At 44.8% G+C, this 22,776-nt stretch overlaps 1 protein-coding gene across 4 annotated transcripts in view; it reads left to right on the forward strand.

The window, feature by feature from the left end:
• Nucleotides 1–22,776, forward strand: part of triob (trio Rho guanine nucleotide exchange factor b) — a 93,953-nt gene that overhangs the window by 30,061 nt on the left and 41,116 nt on the right. For all 4 annotated transcript variants that reach the window (XM_068736004.1, XM_068736000.1, XM_068736002.1 and 1 more), the window contains 13 exons: nucleotides 6,477–6,551; nucleotides 6,953–7,067; nucleotides 9,196–9,388; nucleotides 10,555–10,659; nucleotides 10,859–11,329; nucleotides 12,623–12,745; nucleotides 15,616–15,807; nucleotides 17,210–17,341; nucleotides 17,614–17,844; nucleotides 19,183–19,305; nucleotides 19,508–19,699; nucleotides 21,080–21,249; nucleotides 21,630–21,804. In XM_068736004.1, coding sequence (XP_068592105.1) covers nucleotides 6,477–6,551; nucleotides 6,953–7,067; nucleotides 9,196–9,388; nucleotides 10,555–10,659; nucleotides 10,859–11,329; nucleotides 12,623–12,745; nucleotides 15,616–15,807; nucleotides 17,210–17,341; nucleotides 17,614–17,844; nucleotides 19,183–19,305; nucleotides 19,508–19,699; nucleotides 21,080–21,249; nucleotides 21,630–21,804 — 2,297 coding nt within the window. The remainder of the gene's footprint in view (nucleotides 1–6,476; nucleotides 6,552–6,952; nucleotides 7,068–9,195; nucleotides 9,389–10,554; nucleotides 10,660–10,858; nucleotides 11,330–12,622; nucleotides 12,746–15,615; nucleotides 15,808–17,209; nucleotides 17,342–17,613; nucleotides 17,845–19,182; nucleotides 19,306–19,507; nucleotides 19,700–21,079; nucleotides 21,250–21,629; nucleotides 21,805–22,776) is intronic.

Genomic DNA, 22,776 nt, shown 5'->3' on the forward strand with positions numbered 1-22,776 from the left:
AACTCATAAGCACGGTGCCAGAGCTCTACCATGTGATCAGTTTATGTTTCCTACCCGTCCCATTTGTTATGACTTATTCATACCTTTCTTTGCTGTGCTTAGGGGTTATATCCAGGTCGAGGGGTTGCGGTAGGAGCAAAGTGTTATTTTTACTGTAAGCCACACTGTAACAACAATATGAGAAACCCGATGAAAGCGGAGCTCACCACAGTCCCCAGGCCCCCTGCCAGCTCCTGCTGAAGGTCACAGAACTGGAGTAGAGCGGAGGCCGCTAGAAGTGGCTTTGTATCCGAGGGAGGGACGACTGTGTGTGCGTGTGAGCAAAAGACAGGGAAACAAATACACCGAAAAGGATGGACAGTTTGAGAGAGAGATGGAGGGAGATAGAGCTCGACGTTGTTCATCTAATCACCCTGTTGCACCGTGGCAACAAACGCTCGCTGCTATTCTAGTCGGGGTTGTCTCATCGGGGACACGACGAACATCCTGCTCGTAACAGCCCAGTGAAGAGACTCCACCAAACGCTCATATTGCCCACGACAGCATGATAGACAGAACCTTCACACTATGGTGGTAAGCAGAAAAGAATGGAAGATACACGATGAGAGTAGATGTTTTCAGCGGAATAGAATTAGATATGATTAGAGCTCAAAGCTGAGTTGTTCGTTTGAGTCTCTTGGGGTGAAATGGCCAAATAATTCCAATGTTAGATCAACATTAAACTGTGAAAGTCAGCAGTTTAGTATGTTTATGTTTGACTGTTAAGTGCAACTCAATGAGCCGCTGTTGGCTTGATTTGAAACTCCCAGGTGACCCCAAAACCTCAAAAAGCAGACATAGTGTGTGTCAACACCACATAACAGAAGAGCTTACTACAGTGCTGCAAACGCCAGCTGATGACCCGCAGCCATTGTTGCTAGACAGTCAGGGCTACAGGTTTCCTGGAAGACACTGATGTTACTTTTCTCAGAGTGAGATATTCATTTTGTGTTCAGCTGAAGTGAATTCCTTTGAGGATTTAGAGATTTTGTTCTGCTTGGGTTCTGTTTCACCAAAAAGCTGATAAAGTGGCACATCCCTCTCTCCAAGGGAGCGCTGTATTCTTAGAGCGCTGCAAAGGGTTTCAGTCTGCTACACAGTGAAGCACAGGTCAGAACACACACACACACACACACACACACACACACACACACACACACACGTATAAAAAACACAAAGTGACAAATCTATACCTGCACAGGCTCACACAGGGGTAGCCATGCACACACACAGCCACTAATGCACACACTCTCTAACTCGAGCACAGTAATGACTAAACCTATCCACTTTCACACTTCCTCTGTTTCTGCGCTGTTCCCAAACACTCCCCACATTCTAAGCCAGTCCAAGTTCGGGCCAAACTGAGCCAAACCAGGCTGAGCAGTGGGACGAATACCTCCCGGTTCTCTCTTTTCACTCAAACTCACAGTGAGGTTCACATACTGGGCTCTGACCCAGAACTGAAGTATGAAAGAGCCATCTGAAATCCATCACGTTCATATGCACAGTAAATCTTTTCGTATATAGCAGACAGTAAACTCCTACAGAGGGTTTACATTTATACAGCTGTGATTAATAAAAAGCATCCATTCGTTGAATATGTACAGGGACAGATTGGTGAGTGGGCAAGTGCTGGGTGCACATCATTGCTATTAAATGCATTTCATAGGGACTACTGCTCTGAGGGTTTGGATCCTAAACACAGTTATCCTCACTGGAAGCTGAAGTCAGGTTTGCGTTGAGCTGGTCAGCACAACAGCCAGGAGAATCTGTGCTGTAGTATTTCTGCAGTATAATGTAGCAGTCCTTTCTGTCCTGTTCTGCTTTGCTACACATACAGCCTAGCTTGTAATTGCTCTGGGTTTGAGGTTACGAGGTTATGAGCCAGAGGATTGGCATCGTGCGGTGTGCCAGGCTGTGCAGATGCACCGTGTACAGTCTAGCCTGTGGTCTAAAGGATTGGAAGCAAAGGGATTGGCACAATTCACTGAGAACGTCTGTTCAGACGACAGAAACATGCAGTTGTGTTCATTTTAGCGTTGTGAGTTAGGGTTATGATGCTTGTAGGTGAAAAAAAGGGGTTTGTAAACTTGTTCCCATTCTGATCTGGCACACTTTCTGTGTGTTGTCCAGTTGTACTTCCTCTGATACACATCAATGTGAATTTAAGGATGCATCCTGTTCTCTGTCTGTTTGCTTTCTAAATTCAGACAGAAAATGTACTCACCCCTCTAGCTGCATGTGCAATATTTTCTCTGTAACAATTCTCAGAATCAAGCTTTGCAAATGTCCATTTGTCTCTGGTCCCTAAGTTCTGTTTTGCCTGTCCCCCTTGTCAAGACACTACATTTACTTTATGGCCTTGTCTTGCAGCATTCCACTGAATTATTGTTGCATAGTTATTAAATGGAAAAGAGCTACAATAAGAGGGACCAATCATTCACCAACTGCCTATACATGTAGTGGCAATGCAAATTACCAATATAATGAAGAGTTCCACTCTTTCACTTTAAGATGCATAGCTCACAAGCAAGGGTGGTGTTGTCCTTCTCCAGGGTTGTCCCATGCCACTGATTCTGTTTTTGATTTTCATGAACAAGAAGCAGCCATAGGGAGGAGAGCGTACAGTTTGGGGACCTCAGAATTGCGTCTCTTTGCAGATGATGTGGTTCTGTTGGTTTCAGCACGCGATAGGGTGGTTTGCAGCCGAGTGTCAGGCGGCCTGATCAGGATGCCCCCCGGAGAAGGTTTTCAGGGCATGTCCAATGGTAAGCGACCCCGGGGTAGACCCAGAACACGCAGGAGAGATTATATATTTGTTCTGGTTTGGGAATACCTGGGGGGAATACCCAGGAAGGGCAGGAACATGTTGCTGGGGAGTGGGACGTCTGGAATACCCTGCTAAGCCTGGTGCCCAGCGACCCTCCATCGAGTAAGCAGGAGGTAGTGGATGCATGGAGCTCACAAGCAAGAGCATCGTTGTACAATACACTATGCATTATGTGTTGTCAAAACAACCCAAGCATGAACAGACTCCACATGACATACTACTATTGTCCCTTTGATTAATGTATTCATAAGATGTCTCTATTACTAAATATGCAGAGAGAGATAGCATAAGTGCACATGTGAATGCCCATGTGTGTGTGTGTGTGTGTGTGTGTGTTTGTGTTCGTGCATGTGTGTCATGATGACATCTGTCATCCGCCACTCGTGCATTGGCGTCTAAATGATCCACTACCTGTCATGTGTGCAGTTGGTCTCCTCAACTCGCAGTCATCTCCTTGTATTTCCTGTTACTGTGTAGATATGCGAGGACAGATGTGTCACAGTGAGCAATCTACTTTCCCTCTTCACTTCCTTGCTTTGAATTCTAGATTTAAAAAAATAGTGATTACAAAAAAAACTTTAAAAACAACGTATTTCTTAGACGAACGCTATGCGTTTTGCCTCATTTTGCAGGGCGCTGAGTGCGGTCTGCCAGTAAAATGGATTGCTCTCATTATGAGCGTGTTATGAACAAGCAGTCTGTGATTGAAAAGCTTTATTTCATGCTCGGCAGACTTGTAAATGAGGGGTTGTGTGTAGTGAAGAGAGGAGGTTGTTGTGTGTGCCTGTGTGTTCTGGTGTGTCAGTGCGTGGAGTGAGAGGCGATGATGGGATTTCATGAATCACAGTGAATCTAATATTTTATCTCTGTAGGAAAGTCTGTGCTTTATTGCTGCATATGAACACAATGCAAATTAGGAAAGGCTCTGTGGTTGTTGTCTTTTTACTTTTGGCATTGTGCCTGTACTGTGTTGACATTAGAAGTAATGCGCCATCATACCATGGAAACAACGTATTCTTCACCGGCAGCTGTATTTTGCAGCTCTCCATTATTTTTCACAACGCTTTGTGTGGAATTGACCAACCTGATCTGCAAAATCCCGTCTCCCAGCGTTAAGATGTGCAACTTGTATGACGGCCACGTGTGTTTCTAGCTTCCTGCAGCCTTCCACGCGAAAACCCAAAGTACGCGTTCGTCCGGCCTTTCTGCCGGATTCAGTCCAACGTGGTGCGAACTGCAGTTTGGCCGGTGCTGCAGCATTATAATAGAGGGCAGTGTTGGCTCTGTGCCAGTGCCAGTATCTTACGTAAACCGCCACAGTGAGGAATGTGTCTGTGCACGCTTCACAGGAAAACACACACGCATGTGCCAACACACAAAGTGCAAGAGGAGTATTGCTTCTTTCTGCTTGGGCCCTGTAGTGCTGACGCTCAACACACACACACACACACACACACAGAATGAGACGCTCTTTAAAGTCTATGTGTCTGTTTTTAACGTCTTTCCAGCTATTGCCATGCTCGGTCCTCTCACCTCGTCCTCTGTGTGTGAGAGACAGGGGGTTTGGGTGAGAAACAGGTGCGGCAGGTTATAAAGAGGCAGCCAGCAACAGAGGAGATCATAAAACCTACGAGGATTGTGAGGGACTCACTCTGTTTAGCCCCTCCCTCTCTCTCTCTCTCTCTCTCTCTCTCTCTCTCCCTCTTTCCTCTCGCCAACCGTGGAATGAGAAGGAGACCGTTATCGCTACCTCAGTCCCATCTCCTCTCAGCTAGTTGTGACATTATCTTTGAGTCGGGCTGCGTCCAGTCCACTGTGAGCTTATGTGCAGCCATCCTCACTGCTGCTCCTGACTCCCTCAGACCGTGGATGAAAGTGATATTACATTACAGGAGCCATTAAAACCTGTAGGAGTTATTTAGCCATTATCTGTCTCGCTGTACGCCGCAGGTTTGTCTGTCCCCCATATTGTTCTCTTCGCTGTCTGGCTTGAATCATTAGCTGCCGGTGCTTCTCTGTTCCTGACGTCTGATGTCTCTATCTATCTATCTATCTATCTATCTATCTATCTATCTATCTGTCTTCACATTGCATTTCGTCCCTTTTTTCCTCCTTCATATCCTCAGGTCGTAACTCATTTGCGACCTGGAAGTAGCAGTCATCGGTTTAATGATGAACGTCTTCATTGTACCGTTTTTCTCTCTACTTGTATCAAGCTGTGAGCTGACAAATATTCCAATTTTGAGAGCAAATACTCAGCCTTGAATAATCACTGCTTCCTGCCCGAGATTATGGCTCTACTGTAGTTTAAAAATTAATTCAGAATCATGACTGACTTTTATTTGAGGGCCTTCGGTTTGTGTGTGTATGTGTGTGTGTGTGTCTGAGTGCATGATTAAGCTCTCGGTCTAGCCATTATCTAATTAGCTCATTGCCATTAGTAGTCGGTGTGATTAAATGTTTGTATCATAAGTGTCATAGCAGCTCAGTGTTTATGTAAAGTTGTTGCTCTCTCCTCTACAGTTCTTGCCTTCCTTTTTGACCCTCACACTCTGTTTACCAAAACAGAGCTCAAAAATATTTGACTCCCCCGACGGCATTCTTTATCATTATGAAGTTTCCTTATTTTGCTCGTGTGCTTATGTAAAGGAGTAGTGTGTGTGTGTGTGTGTGTGTGTGTGTGTGTGTGTGTGTGCGTGTGTGCGTGTGTGCGTGTGTAAATGTGAGGGAGATGACTCACAGCTAAAATGAGCGATATCTGATGACATCATCAGCTAACTGCATCTGCAGAGAGGCACTGCCCCCCCCCCCCCCCCCCCCCCCCCTCCCCCCCCCACACACACCTCCTCACTTGCATGCATTCATATTCTGTGGTCAAAGCTGTATGAAGCAATATCATGTTGTTTTTTTTGTAAATGCCGCATTGTAGCATTCAGCTATGGATGATTGTGTATTCCAGTGCTTTGATTGCTTTTATTTCCATTCGCTGCATTTCCATAATGGAATTGTCCAGAATAGTATTTGTTTTTTGCATGTTTTTATGACTCCGACGACAGCCATCGTCAAGAAAGTGGTGTCTCAGTAGTAGTAGTAGTAGTAGTAGTAGTAGTAGTAGTAGTAGCAGCAGTAGTAGCAGTAGTAGTAGTAGTAGTAGTAGTAGTAGTAGTAGTTCTTCCAATCTGACCCAAACATCCAACTGGACTCAAGGATGAACTGATACATTTTGGTACTATGACTACACGTCCGCTCTATTATCATTACCATAACTTAAGAAGTCTATGCTGATCATGACAATTTCATACGACTGAGGATGAAACGATGAAGTGATGATATTTTGTACAGACATGGATGTAACATTGAAACGACGACTAACTGCTCTGACACAAAGATGCGTGTGTGTGTGTGTGTGTGTGTGTGTGTGTGTGTGTGTGTGTGTGTGTGTGTGTGTGACTGAAGTCATCTGGATTAAAACAAGCAGTTTGCCGGGTCAGTCAAACAGCAGACAAACAATAGAGTCTTGTTGACTGACTTGATGATGGAGATTCATTTGTCTTTGTGTTTGAACGTTTACCTGCCTCGCTTACCTCTCCATTTTTCTGTGTTTCAGGGTTTCATCGCAATGAGGACATGAAGGCCATCGACGTGCTTCCTATCCTCAAGGAGAAGGTGGCCTTTCTCTCAGGTCAGATATATGCTCCGCTCATCTTGCGTGGCTGTTGTTGCGTTAGCGCGCCGATGCAAAGCAACTTATCAGAGGAGATGAATGCGTGAAGGGAGGTGAAGTCATCGAGAGCATTTAGACAGCAGTGGAGGATTTAGTCATGTACAATATGCTCTTTGAAGTGACCAGACAGCTTTCTGTTTCAGCATTAATAAATGACATTGTTCATAGTTAAGTTGTTCATTTTAGTACTTCCGGGAGTTGCGAAGTCATACTCTTGATCAGAATAATAACAGATGCACAAAAGATTGACCACAGAGTAAAACCTTCACCCACCACTTGGTTCAGCGCTGCTTCAGCCTTGCTGCGGTATGAGAGCATTGGAAGAAGCGGTTATCTAATGGTTTGTTTTTTATCCAAAGGGGGCAGAGACAGACGCGGAGGTCCCGTTCTCACCTTCCCAGCGCGGAGCAACCATGACAGAATACGACCCGAAGACCTGCGCCGGCTCATAGCCTACCTGGCTACCATTCCCAGGTGGGAATCATTTACTTACAGACACACCAGTGCACACGATTCCAGTGGAGGATTCATACTTTTTTTTCAAACTGTGAACATGCATCTCACACACACACACACACACACACATGCTCGTTTGCACCTTTTTAGACCCCTTCCTTGATCCTGGGTTAATTTGAAACAGACTCCTCCTCTTGGCCTTTCATGCAGTCACACTCACACACGTCTCATTTGCTTTCTTTGTGTCAGACTTTCCCACCTTGCTTTGATTTAAAACGCTGAAGCACAACCTGAGGCTACAGAGAGCTGGGATGGTTTTTATTTTGGATTCTGTGAATATTACCCCACCCAGTCATTTCCTCCTAACTTTCTAGATAAAAAGCTGTGTGTAGGTTCCCACTCATTACGTTTTAGTCACTCTCCTCTTCCTCTCACTCTGCCGTTGATAATGTCTCGTTAGAGTGAGGCAGGTCTGATTAAATGACTGTGATTGCAGCTTCTTTTTTCTCTATAAGTGTTTAAAAGACGTTTGTCTTTTCTTTCCTGTTTCCCAGTTTGCAGGAAGCATGTAGCCACAGGATGTTTTTGCGAGGTCGTACTCCATTGCGCTGTGAAGTTCTGTGCATGCTGATGCTCAAGTTTAGAAACCCCTTTCCTCCACGTTCACCTCTGAGCTCCAGGCTGTTCTGTTTGGAGTCAGTTGTGATTATCTTGCACTCCTCTGTTCTGCTTCCTCTGATCCCCCTGCGCTGCTCTTTCTAGTGCTTCACAGGTCGAGTGCTTTGACTCTTTTTCACAGAGTTTGGAGATTTGTCTTGAGGCGAGAGGTGGTCCAGATCAATTTCTTTTAAAAATTGGGTCCGGGATTCTTCAGGGCTTTCTGGGATATACAAGTAAAAAATAAGTCAACAGCATTCAGAATGATGCAAATGTGTGTATAGTGTAGATAGTTTGCTATTGCTAGTCTGTGTCAAAGTCCAAGAACTAACTATTAATCAGACATGACCCCTGAAAAGAAGTCTTTTTGCATATTTTCAGAGGTGCATAAAAACTCAAAAAAAAGGAATCCCATCAATTTGAAATCATGTAACTGAAGGATCCCAAGGATCGGGATGTTTTGTTCTTTATTCTTCTGCTTTTATGCCACGTTAGCTTGGAGTGCAGACCGAGCTGGATTAAGCTGTTCACTGTGAAAAATGTACTCTCTAGTCCTTCCTCTGTCCCATACTAATGGAATGTATTCAAAGCATATTCAAACATGTTGGTTATTTGTAGTGCTTTTCTCTTCAAGTACTGTGTGGCGTTGCAGTAGCTTGCTCTGAATCAGGACGTACTAGTTTCAGTTGGTGCATTAAGACTTCCAGGCGTCCAAAAGACTTGAGTCTTTAGGAACTGTGTTACTTACTGTGTAAGTTAGGAGGAGATAAGATACGTCTGTTTTCATCTGTCAGTTTGAGGCGCAGAAGGAACCAAGTGTCTCTAACTCAGAAGGAGGTCAGCTTGATTTCTCTTTCTGCTGTCTAAATATTTCTTTTGTCTTTCCCCTTCTGTTACATCTGCTTTTCTCTCTCTCTCTCTCTCTCTCTCTCTCTCCTCTCCCTCCTCACCCTGTTTTTCTCTACCCATTTGGCCGCCTATCTGTGTTCAGAGAGTGAGGTCAGAGGGAGTTAGAGCAGGAGGGCCTGCGTTTGTTTCCGTCTCCTAGCTAGACACATTCAGATTAAAGTCTTTAACACCGAGAAACAACCTTTTATGGACTTACACAGCAGCAGGACTCCTGGTAAGCGGCAGTGGAAATTTCAACGCTTGAACGTTTTAACAATTTTTTTCCCTCCCCAGATGCTCTGGAGATTTGCGTGGGATCTTTTGACTTTAAATCTTTTTGCCATCTTTGCATTTAGATTGTATATGTTGAGTGGCTTTAAAGTGTCTCTGATTCTGGTGTGTGGTGACGATGAGTCAGTGGTCGGACATTGTTTCTTTCAGCTCATTCAGGATTGTTCAGTCTCAAATCAATCACATCTGGTTGCTTCTGTCACTTGTTTATAGTCTCTCCTCTAAGCTACCCGAATGGTTTAAGCCTAGTAAAATAATTCAAAAGTAATACAAAAAAAAAAGTATTTATTCCTGGGGGTCTTTTTTGCAGTGAGGAGGTGGCCAGACATGGCTTCACAGTCATTGTGGACATGCGTGGTTCTAAGTGGGACAGCATCAAGCCTCTGCTAAAGATCCTCCAGGAGTCTTTCCCGTCTTGTATCCACGTCGCCCTCATCATCAAGCCAGACAACTTCTGGCAGAAGCAGAGGACCAACTTCGGCAGCTCCAAGTTTGAATTTGAGGTTGGTGACGCTCGACATACTTTTACTACTTCTAACGCACAAAACTAAAGCCTTTAACACACAGCCGGTTTTATTGTTTGAGTCTCTTTCATTTGCACAGGTTAATGATGATATTACTGTTTTCTACACGAGATGGAGATATCAGTAGTGCTCATTGCATCCGACTATTGTTATATTTATTATGAAGATGAGTGTTGTGAGTTTAGACATCGGTCTTAATTTATCAGCTCCGATTGAGCTGCTGCTCAGTGACAGTGGCACTGCTCGGTCCCGTGTGGGCATGTGGTGGTGGTATATTTAGTCCTGACCCAGTTACTATGGGAACAGGATATATAGGACATGGCGTTACAAGCATTACATCCCAACAGTGGGGAGTTGGGTTTGGACGAGCCGCTTGTTGTTTCTGTACGATGTCAAACATGTACTGAGTGTGAGTAGGCGCGGTGGTAAACCAGGAGGCCTCGGTTTGAGTCTCATACGTGATGGTCCTCGTCAAGTCCTGTTGAGTTTTCACAACTGCTGCTCATTATCCAGCAGTACCAGATGATGTTTTTATTGCACAGCCCCCCTGCTGCCAACAGGTGTGTGTAGGTCCACCCCTCCAACACCAGCTACTCGTGGTGGTGTGTCTTAGTTTGCTGGCAGTTTAGAAGAAGAAACACCTTCAGTTAAAACAGCTTCTATGCCGGAGAGCACTCAGGCTCCAAACCCCGAATCCGACCATTCATTTAGCGTTTCCATTGTGCTCCCTTTGCTCTCGTGAACCTCTGCAGTGTTTGTTTTTTTTACTTCCTGAGAGTTTATATCCGTGTATTTCCATTTTATTAACGATAACAAGAAAGCAGCTCAAAATGTCAGGAATGCTGTTTTTTTTGGTCACCCCACCTATCTAAACAGAAGACATGTGGAGCCGCTGACTCTGCACATAGTTCTCCAAATCTTGGTTTAACAGTTGAAAATATGTTGGCGAGTTAACATTTGATTAATTTGAAATATTATGACGATGACGTCTGTGATGGTGATTCAATTGTGTTGGTCTTTCTCTCCTCCGTCTCCTTCTTATCCTCCCTTTATTCACCCATTTTTCACGTCTCTTCATTGTCACTTCGGACTTCATCTGTCCTACATACACCCCCCCCCCCCACACACACACACACACACACCAGACGGTGATGGTCTCCTTAGATGGTTTATCCAAGATTGTGGACTCATCCCAGCTGACAGCTGACTTTGAGGGCAGCTTAGAGTACAACCATGATGAATGGATTGAGGTTTGGATACTTTCTCTTTTTCTTTCTGCTCATTAAAAGTCACACACAGAGATGTGTTTTGATTGTGTTTAATTAAGGAAACAGCTCTGCTCTTCACAGCACAACTTTATCTGTATGACTCACTTTACTTAGACTTGATTAGGTGAAATTCAGTATTCCCATTTTGGAAAATGCAGTTCACTTTTGACTTTCATTCCAGGTGCGGCTGTCGTTCGAGACCTTTGCCAGCGACTCGGCGCGGGCGCTCGCACGCCTCGAGGAGCTCCAGGAAACCTTGTCCCAGCGGGATCTCCCGCGGGACCTGGAGGGGGCTCGGCGGCTCATGGAAGAACATGCGTCGCTGAAGAAAAGGGCCACCAAGGCGTCGGTGGAGGAGCTGGACGCGCAGGGACGAAGGCTGCTGCAAAGGCTACAGATCCAAACCGCGGGAGGTGGAAGCGGCGGTGACAGCGGCTACGGTAACCGCAGTAGCGGAGCGAGTGGAGATTCCAACGACCATCACCACGGCTTCCATGTGCACGCGGACGCACACAACCTAGTGGCTAAGGTGACGGGTCTGCTGGATAAGTTGCACGGGACGCGCCAGAATCTGCAGCAGCTGTGGCACATGAGGAAACTGAAGCTGGACCAGTGTTTCCAGCTGCGTCTGTTCGAACAGGACGCAGAGAAGGTCAGAGTGCTATTTCATTCTGTTCCCCATGCTCCATACATGATGGCCTGAACCATGTCGATTTTGAGTGGTTCCTCACTGCCTCATCAAAGTGAGCACACAATGCGCTCAGTTCAAGATTAGATCTGTGACGACAGGATGCCGGATCCTTCATGTGAATAATATAAAATGAAAGACTAGGACTGCTATTATTATACTATTTAATACTGTCACACGAGCGTTTCGGGCAAGTTGCCCTTCCTCAGCGTGTATTTTGGCAGTTTCACAATTACTTCACCCGGGTGGGGTTAATTATAGGTGGTTGCAACCAGAACTCACTGCCTCCTCATTGTCTTGCTACTTGGTGCTTATGCGTTGACATGTGCCGATGCACAACTCATTTCTTGATGCATGGGAGTATTTCAATCTGCACAGAAGCTGATCTGATGCGTGAATGCGTGCATGCATGTCACGCGTGGCGAGGTATTTGAAAACATGACATCAATCGAGACGTTAGAATCCTCAGATCAACCTTCATCCCTGTGTATCCCAGATTAGCGAGGCGTAGATGTACACAGCATTACAGATGCATTGGTGGACTGAAACTACTGGCAAGTGTTGCATCCTGATCATATGAATTCTCATAATTGGACGTGCGGATTTTTTATTTGACAAATTCTTTTGGTAATATGAGATTGACTTGTGTGTTTTTTTTTTTATGTACTCAAGTCCTATTCTATATCTTGAGCAAATATTATCTGAGCTGTGCGTTTGTGTGCATGGAAACAGAGAGGAAATGAACGTGTGTGAGTGTGTATGCGGTCAGCGTCTCGGAGAGTGTGATGCTGCATGCCTGGTGCTGAGTAATAATAGTAACAATTTGAAACCGTGCAGAGCCGGAGGCAAGCGCAGAGGCCTGTCGGAGCTGTAATCAAACACACCTTTTGCATACACCAAGCATGTCGAGAGAGGAACGTAGAGAGAATACACCGCCACATACATGAAGGACGAAGTGCTGAAGTGGACACACACACACACACACACACACACACACACACACACACACACACACAGTCAGAGAGCTTGTTCTTTTGTTCTTACTCATTACAGAGGAGCTGTAACATGACGTCCTTCTTGAAGTCAGCGCAGTGATTAAAGGTTTTGGTTAATTACAAACGCTCAAACAACAGGCGCTCTCTGATTCTCACTGCAGCTGCTGTGAGTAAACATGAGGTGGAAAGACCCTTTAAATTCTGTTGCGTTGTGTAAAGCTACCTGCATTTTTTTTCTCTCTCCCTCTTTTGTTGTGTGTAGATGTTCGACTGGATCATGCACAACAAGGGGCTTTTCCTCACGAGTTACACAGAGATCGGAGGGAACCACCAGCATGCGGTGGAGCTGCAGACCCAGCACAACCACTTTGCCATGAACTGCATGGTAAGAAGTTGTCTTTGTCTCTGTTGGACACACACACACACACACACACACACACAGATGCACAGAAACACACTCAGACACAGGCGATCCGGTCATTGCTATCATTCACAGTAACAAGTAACAAACTATCCTCTTGGGCCTTGACTCGCTGTAGACTTTATACTTTCTGTCTCTCTCGTATTATTCAGCTGTTTTCGGCCTCAACTCTGCCCCCTCTGTCATGTCTTGTCTCAGTGCTGTTCCCATAATTGACCCATCTTACGTCCCTGCCCCTCCCGGAGATGTGTGCTGCCCTCTGTTGCTCTGCTTCCCAACCCTCCCTGCCCCCCCCCCCCCCCCCCCCCTACCTTACTGTAGTCCGTGGAGCTCTGTTGTGGACTAATACATGTAGCTGAAGACGTTGTACTGTGTTGACCCTGCAGTCCTAACCCGTCTTGGTCATGCTCGCTAAAAACATACACTTCCCTTATTCCCTTATATTGCCACATTTTATTTTATCACAATTCATCAGTGACAGTCGGTATGATCCCTGCATAACTACTCAGCCCATTAACTCGATTGCGACTAAAACTACCCAAAAGAAAATGTGTTAAATCACAGATATTTCCTTTTTTTTACCATCATACAGTATAAATACACTTTGTGATTATTATGTTTTGCTCATACCCAAACATCTTACAGTAAATATGGTTGGTCTGAAACGTGCAGCCAAGAGGAAAGGGGGCCGTGGCCTCAATCCTCCCGCTCACAGTGCCGTTGGTGTTAGGATCCATGCGCAGCGAGGGGCGTCAGCATCGGGTCCCACAGGTCACCTCGTGCCTCAGTGAACCACCCAAAGCCAGTGGTGTCAACGCTGTGGGTTGAGATGAACAAATAACCCCCGAGAGAACAGTAGTGGAAAAGACAGATGGAACTGCATTATAAACATACATGTTTTCACAATACACTGGAAACACACACACACACACACACACACACACACACAGTCGGGTACACTCAGAGTGACCACCGCCCCCTCCACCCATTCTTCCACAGGAAGCAGCGCTTCCCCTTCCTGTTGCCTGCCTTGCTGAAAGGAAATACATAGTGTCGGGGGTGGGGGGGGGGGGGTTATGTGTGTCTGGGTAGATATACTTTTTGGTCCTCTTGTTTCTGTGTGTTTCCAGTATGTGTGTATGTACACATACATACACAGGGCGTATCATGTTACAGCCTGGGTCTCTCTACCACTCTTTAGGTGAATTGATCTCTGGCTCCGCCCTCCTTTTCCTCCTTGTCTCTCTCTTTCAGTTTCACTCGCCACATATACTCTCATCAGGTTTGAGTTAGGAATACCGTCTCCCTATCTCTGCCCTCCCCCTTTCCTCCATCCGTTTTGTATTAAGGCTTTACCACCCTGTGTGTTTGAGTGGTCCAGCTTCTGGTGTCTAATCTATTTCATAATGTCCCACAGATGGCTCGAGGCCTCAGGCTTTATTGGTTGTGACTTGGATGGATGTGTGTGTGTGTGTGTGTGTGTGTGTGTGTGTGTGTGTGTGTGTGTGTGTTCTCTTTTAGGTCTTTTTGTGTGTGTGTCTTTTCCAAAAATGTCAATGGAATAATTCCACATAAGATCGATAGTAACCTCCAGATTATTTTCCTGTTATATGTGATTTGTGTCTTTGTGATATTTATGATTTAGGATTACAGCGGTTCTACTGTGCACCACTGTTCCTTTGCGTATCACAACCGACCTACCGCTTCGTACTGGAGAGCGGTTTGACTCCCTTGATTTCTCACGTGAGCCATGCTTCTAAGGTCACCACTGTCTCTATTATCCTCGAGCCAACATCAGACTTAATCTAGTGCTTTTACGTCCCAGTGCCTAGATTCTCTGGATTTTGGACGGTGGGGAATGGCTTTGCATGCACAAACTCCTACGAGTGAAAGTAAAGCTATTCAAACATGTTCTATTTCTAAATCCTAAGAAGAGATGGTCAGAAACCATCTCAAAGCCATAGAGGTTAAACAAAAGCAATGCACCAATCCAGTGTCTTCACCGCTGATGAGGCTCATCATGTGTCTCTGTCTGAGGGCTGTAGCTGGGTTCATCCTTCCTCCCCGTTGTGATTGAAACAAACAAACTAAGAGCCATAATAGGCTCCAGGAGCAGTAATTGAATAGAATAGTAACAGGCTGTTAACACAGTTGTTAATTAGCGTTTGCTGATCCGTGCCTATCTACACAAAACAGCTTGGAGCCCATATATTAAAAAAAACAAAAAAGACTGAATGATAAGAGACAAATGAGTTTATTTTTATTATTCACACGGGGTATGCCTCCCAAATGAATGACTTTTGAATGCCCACACGGGTGTGTGTGTGTGTGTGTGTGTGTGTGTGTGAGTGTGTGTGTGTGTGTGTGTGTGTGTGTGTGTGTGTGTGTGTGTGTGTGTGTGTGTGTGTGTGTGTGTGTGTGCGTGCATGCGTGCGTGCGTGAGCAGTGGAGGGGTAGTTTATGACGAGGGTGCGTGTATTGACTTTTATTCTCTCTGATATTACTCACTGTGTACGTTAATGTGATGGTGGCTACAGTATTTCACCAACACACTTTGATTGCTTTGTAGAAATACAGCTGGTCCGGCCGGTTTCACCTTCAAGCTCCAAGGCCGCCAACATGAAACTGCAACGATACTTAAACTGGCAGCCTGTTAGTTTACCTGCGCAGAATGCCAAAAGACTAACATTGCACAGAAAACATTGTTCTTATGAGTCAGCGGTGACTCAGCTCAGGTGTCTTTAGATGATATCCAGTATTTTACTGAACTAAAACCAATTCATTTGAGTATGTATTTTAATCTTTGCCGTGTTCCTTCTCTGCCGTACACACAGAATGTGTACGTGAACATCAATCGGATCATGTCAGTGGGGAACCGGCTCCTGGAATCGGGCCACTACGCCTCCCAGCAGATCCAGCAGATCTCGGGACAGCTGGAGCAGGAGTGGAAGGCCTTTGCTGCGGCACTGGACGAACGCAGCACCCTGCTGGAGATGTCCGCCAGCTTCCACCAGAAAGCAGACCAGGTACCGACACGCGACGCTTACAGACGAACCACAAATCAAGTACGGCTCTGATGATGTCAACAGACAGACTTCTTGGAAAGCTGCGCTGTGTGTTACATTAAATGTGTATTCCTGTTTCATTATATGCACAGAAATGCATCTACACGTCCACATATACTCATCTTGCACACATTCTTGGCTGAAATAAAGTTTTTTGGGTGAAATTGAGCGTAGATCTACTCCAGAATGTTAAGACCTGACAGGATTTTATTTTATTTCTGAATAGTTTCATAGTTTTATATACTTTTGAAGAAAGAAAGAAAGAAAGAAAAAGGAGATTGACAGAGAAGGAGAAGTAGGAAACAAATATTTTGGCTCCGCTACAATTTCCAAGCACTATGGTTGCTTTATCCCTAATAGACCATTTAAATGATCAATACTGCTCTCCACTGTTTCGCTTACGGTTGCAGTATCAATGCATTAGTTAGTCGTAGACACCTATGGTTTGCTGAGTGGCCTCTTTGCTGTACAGTCTTTAATGTTCAAGACTTCCTCGTAAGTTATTGATGTTTTGTTTTCAGCAGTGGACAGAGCAGCATTACAGACATTAGTTATTGTGTGCTTTGATTAGCATCATTCGTCATCAATTTAATCAACAGTTATGGATTTTGAACTGTCAGTCAGAAGAGTCCCAATGCATTTTGAAGTATGTTCAGTGAGCTCAAGTCTCATACTGAGAAGTTCTTGCTTTTCTAGTATACATCCTGGCATTTCTAGTGTTTACTAAATCCACTATGCAGCTGGAGTTGGAACACACTACATACATCATTTTGCAGCATACTTGGTATGAATAGTATGTTAGTATGTCAATTCAAACAAATCTATACACGTTTCACATTTTCCCCTTCCTAATACACAATAATAAGATTTGAATCATTATTGTGTCACAGCTTTCTACAGCGCTCACTGCTCTGCTTCCCTTCTCTCTTACTTGAATTTCTCTTTTGCTTATTCTTGTCAGACTTCCTGTTTCCAAGCATAACAGTTTCGATGCCAAACCTTTATGCAGAGCAGAGTCATTGTTTTTCTTTGTTTTTTTATTCACGTATGGTTGAAGTGTTCAATGGGGTCTGAACTCTGCATACATACTAATAACACGGACTGTGTCTGTAATAATACGGACAATGCTAGTATGTAACTAGTATGCTGTAGTATGTACTGTATCAGAGACAGGTGATGTTTGAGAACAGGCAAATCAAAAAAAGATGCAATTCATCTCATCTCATTGTGCAGACTGGACAGAAAGCAGTGTTAATAACATGGGAAAGAATGTTTGAGTCTTTATGTTACTGTATGCCTTTGTGTATATATATGTGTGTAGGTCTGTGTTATACAGTGTGTGTGTTGTGTGTGCACTCCCCAGTACATGAGTAAAATGGAGCCATGGTGTAAGGCATGTGGTGAAGGAGAGCTGCCCTCTGAACTCCAGGATCTGGAAGACACGATCCACCACCACCAGGGATTATATGAGCACATCACAACTGCATACTCTGAGGTCAGTACACACACACACACACACACACACACACGCACACATATGCAAATATTAATGCCTCCTCCGTATAGAACACAAAAGAGGACTGGTAATTATCCAAATGATGTATTCAAAATATACTTCAATACAGTACAGAATCTATGATATAAAGTATGAATGCATTTGTGTTTGAGTTGTATTTACTTACAATGGAAACACTAGAAATTGATGTGTGGGAAGAGTGAAAAATGACTTGATGTCCAATATGTCAAACTACCTCTCACCTATTACAGGTAAGCCAGGATGGGAAGTCTCTTTTGGACAAACTACAGCGACCTTTGACCCCAGGAAGTGCCGATTCATTGATGGCATCAGCTAACTACTCCAAGGCCGTGCACCACGTCCTGGACATCATCCACGAGGTGCTGCATCACCAGAGACAGCTGGAAAACATTTGGCAGCATCGCAAAGTGCGCCTGCATCAACGGCTGCAGCTGTGTGTCTTCCAGCAGGATGTGCAGCAAGTAAGAGACGAGTCCAACTGCGGGCTTCAGAACGCACACGCCCATCCCTCCAAACATTTTCACTGAGATGAATCAAGCTTTTCATAAGACTTGTCATGATGTGGCGGTTTTACTAAACTCGTTTTGACTGTTTTCCAGTAGTTGAGTAAAGACATTTTTACTAAGCAACAGTACACATGTACTCTACATCAATAATTGATAAATATATTAAACTGCTCAAACATGAGGCAAATCCAAGAAATGTTTGTTGCTTTCCTTCCACGCTGATTAGCAGAGGGTGTGACGTTAAGATACCGGCTGATATAATCTGCTCCAGCTTCTTCAAAGCCTGTTTTTCCACTTCCTCCTGGGTTTTCAGAGTGAGAGTTTCTATCTCTATCTGGATGGCAGAGCTCTTAGATCAAAACTACTGGGTTGGTGAAAAGTGTCATCTCTGCCTTTCTACCCTTCGGGCATGAACTCTTCTCTACCTCTCTGCCCCTCCCTCCTTATCCCTCTCTCTCTCTCTCTCTCTCTCTCTCTCTCTCTCTCTCTCTCTCTGCCCCTCCCTCCTTCTCTCTCTCTCTCTCTCTCTCTGCCCCTCCCTCCTTCTCTCTCTCTCTCTCTCTCTCTCTCTCTCTCTCTCTGCCCCTCCCTCCTTCTCTCTCTCTCTCTCTCTCGCTGTCTCTCTTCGTCTTGCTTCATCTCTGCCCTTCATTCTTCCTCCTCTTCCATCTACTCTTTCATCACTCTTTTCTCTTGGTAGCGGTTTCCATGGTGATGCAATTTACTGTCACATAAAGTGTCGAGGGCATTGTGCATGTGTGTGTGTTTGTCCCGTCAAAATATTCTCTCAGAGACCTTGAAAGCATCATGGAAATCCCTTTAATTACCCCACATAGAAACAGATGAAGTATGGCCATCTGTTTAATAGATAATAAGGTAATTATGTGCAAAGATTTATTGCTAATCTCATCCACAGTGTAAATGTTGACACTTTTGCACTGCTCTGGATTTGCTATTAGGCAAAACCTAATTGTCCACACTTGTGTAATTTAAACATGACAGACTGCATATGGGGGAAAAGAGTAAAGAAAGGGGGGATGAGGCGAGACAGAAGGGCGGGGGGGAGAGTGATGACATCTATAGACTGCTGTAACATGATCTGAATCATGCCAGGCAATTGCACCCCCTACTGCTAGAAAATGTATACTGCATCATCAATGTGCCATAGCTGTGCATATTTAAACTGTGTGCATTAATAAGTGTGTGTGTGTGTGTGTGTGTGTGTGTGTGTGTGTGTGTGTGTGTGTGTGTGTGTGTGTGTGTGTGTGTGTGTGTGTGTGTGTGTGTTTCCAGGTGCTGGACTGGATAGAGAACCATGGTGAGGCCTTCCTCAGTAAACACACTGGTGTTGGGAAGTCTTTACACAGAGCCAGGGCTCTGCAGAAGAGACATGAAGACTTTGAGGAGGTTGCACAGGTGAGTTTTGGGTCTAAGTTTTAAGCATCAACTTGTGGCATATTGTTTCCTCTTGGCGTAAGTAAAGTCATATTTTTCTTACATTTGACAGAGATGCTTCATAAAATGATCTAGATTTTGACATTGCTGTATTGTCCTAGAGACCAATACAAAACTAGCAAGGTTCCAGCACACGTTGCAAATCTTTATGTTAACGTTTCAGAACACCTACACCAATGCTGACAAATTGCTAGAGGCAGCAGAGCAGCTGGCCCAGACCGGAGAGTGTGACCCAGAGGAAATTTACCAGGCTGCCCACCAGCTAGAGGATCGCATCCAGGACTTTGTGCGACGTGTCGAGCAGCGCAAAGTGCTGCTGGACATGTCTGTTGCTTTTCACACACACGTCAAAGAGGTGTGTGTGTGTGTGTGTTTTCTCTCCCGTCCTCTCCTCTCTCCTCTCTCCTCTTCCCTCTCCCCCTCAACCCTAATGAGCTCTGTTTACCGCATTGATTTGACTCCTCTGTTTTGCCCAAAGCTAAAGTTTACGCGACTAATAATTTATGAGGACAGGAGCTGAGAAGGTAGGGGGTTTTATTCACACACACAAATAATGTTGCTTATATATCACACATTAGGAATTCCAACCAAACTTGTAGGTGCTTTTAAACATCTGCACCAAACATGACTTGCCTTCATGATGAGAGAGAGCTTGTGTGTGTTTGTGTGTACGGTTCCCTGTGCAAACATTGGTGCTTTCCCTCCCTTCTGTAGTGCAATCTGCCTTCTTCACTGTGATAATGACAATCACGCCTCTAACTTCCCTCATTGTTATTTACCTCATGCTTTAAAAAAGAAAAGTAAGAACACGCAGACCACACCGGGCAGGGAATCAGTACTTGCTTTGTAGCTGGGGTGCTAATTGCTGCACCGCTCCCTTAATTCCTTTCACAGCGTTGACAGTCACACACTGCACATCTTTGACCGTCCAAATTAACCTCTCCACGCTGACATGTCCCTCTTGCTCGGCATTTGTTAACACTACATCCTGTTTACACAGACTCGTAGAGACAGTCAGAGCCGTGGTGGTATTAATGAAGCTAGTCCTCAATGTCCATATGGACAAATCTCCTTCATCCCATCTGTCAGCGCACACTGGTGCAAGTCGCTGTGTACGTGTGTGTGTGTGTGTGTGTGTGTGTGTGTGTGTGCGTGTGTGCGTGTGTGTGTGTGTGTGCCTGTACCTGTACCTGCCTTTAGTCCAGTCCAGCATGTTCAAATAATAGCCGCTCAGCATTTGTGTTTTTGGTTGACAAACAGCAGTATCTATGTCTTTATAGATGTCAGGTTTAAAGTAACATGTATGTTTCTAAGTGGATGACGGTTACAATACCAAAAGTGGACTCGTGTCTTTGAGTGGGCAGTGTGGGTGTTAGACACACCGCGGGTGTCAGGGTCTCTCTCCTACAGCCTGGGTGGTGTGCCAGGGCTTTAGTACGCCGAGCCAATTCAGCCAGATGGCTAATCTGTTACAAAGGTGACCATTCACAAAACACCAGCTTTGAGCAGGGCTGGTTGGATTTTATTTCTGTCTCTGATGTTATGTCAGTCCAGTCCATCGATTCCTACACCTGTGTTTCACTCACAGGGCTCAGCGTATCTGCCCCACCCCCCTTCAGCATGTGTTCCGCTCACAACAGGGGCTGTCTGTTTTTTTTCCCCTCTTCTCCTGGAGGCGTACACTGCGCGATGCCGTATTTTTAACTGGCTTGCCTTTCCTGTCAATCCCCGTTAGCTGTGGACGTGGTTGGAGGAGCTTCAGAAGGAGCTGCTGGACGATGTGTACGCGGAGTCGGTGGAAGCCGTGCAGGACCTGATCAAGCGCTTCGGCCAGCAGCAGCAGACCACCCTGCAGGCTACCGTCAACGTCATCAAGGAGGGAGAGGACCTCATACAACAGCTCAGGTGACAATTAATACAAGCTACACGAATAGTTATCTTAATATATAGTATACACTAAGGGAAGCCACACGCATGCATTACATTTTAACACAAGTTTTATCCAGAATAGTTTAGAGGGACAACATTATTCCTGTATCACTGAAAACAACTCACTTCATACCAAAACGAAGGAATGCAAAGCCCCAAGGCTTAATTTGGCATTTTGTCTGTGATCATTAGACAATCATGTGGTATTGTGAAAAAGTACGAAAGCTAAGGAGAAAGACAGAAGGGATTTTCATAAACAGACTTGTTCAAAAAGAACAAAAGTTCTTATTAGTCCCTTTAGCGATGTATTGACAAAGACTTAAAGCCACATCTCTGCATTCTACCGCTCTCCACAGAGACTCGGCCATCTCGAGCAACAAGACTCCCCACAACAGCTCCATGGCCCACATCGAGAGCGTGCTGCAGCAGCTGGATGAAGCCCAGGGCCAGATGGAGGAGCTGTTCCAGGAGAGGAAGATCAAACTGGAGCTCTTCCTCCAGCTCCGCATCTTTGAGAGGGATGCCATCGACGTGAGTGGGCCGGAGATGGAAGCTTGGTGCACGATGAATATTTATTTTTGATCTATCCTGCAATGTTCAGAAAAAGACAGATGAAGTAGAGCAGTAGAAGATGGGGTTTAAGAGTTGCAGAGAGTTAAGAGAGCAAGAAAGAGGTGGAGGGGATAGTGGAGGTGTTTATTGTTTCTAAGAAATCAAGACAAAGAGTGGGAGTGGAAATAAAATGGCAGAGGATGGCAGTGATATGTTGAGAAAAGGGGAATGACAGATATAAATGTAACACATTACAGCTTTTTTTTTTGTTTTATTGGCCTTGTAGCTTTTCTCTGAAATTCATAAAGATTAGCTTTTATTAGCTACATATGACAAGGGACACTCTGGAAAACCCAAATGTCTGTGACTCTGAGCTTCTAGACCGTTACCCAGTAAGAGGGAGCTTCTGTCCCGCAGTGAGGATTCCTGCTGGTTCAAAGCTCGGTTGAATTCACAGCGATACTCTCACACGTGCTACATTAAACAAAAAAAAGTATTTAGTTCCACTTGGCGCACCTCGTCCACTGACTCATTCCAATTTAGTTTCCCCCTCCCCAACCAGCAATTGGCTGCATTGTATCCGTTAATTCCTTAACGTCCCGCTGTGAGAGTGAATGCTTTTCTCAGCTGGCGCTCAGATATCATGACTGCTCCTTTAAGACTTATTTTTTTTATGTTACTCGTGATGTTTAGCATGGCTGTCATATCAGATTTGTTGAACCATGCTACTCAGTCCCTTGTAAAGAAAAGGCTTTTTTAAACTTGTTTTCATGACTAAGTGTTAGTAAAAAGAAGGTTTATGGAAAGTAAGTATCTGTGTATGACAACAATAATCACATCACCAGAACAAAGTGTCGTCGTTTTACCAGATCTTGTCAAAAGTGATCCGATGATTTTTCCACCATGATATTCACATCTCATATACAGTCTCAACAACTCCTGTATGAATTG

Source organism: Cebidichthys violaceus, unplaced genomic scaffold (assembly GCF_023349555.1).
Source record: "Cebidichthys violaceus isolate CVI_PGR_0920_01 unplaced genomic scaffold, fCebVio1.0.p SCAF_7, whole genome shotgun sequence".
Classification (NCBI taxonomy): Eukaryota; Metazoa; Chordata; class Actinopteri; order Perciformes; family Stichaeidae; genus Cebidichthys; species Cebidichthys violaceus.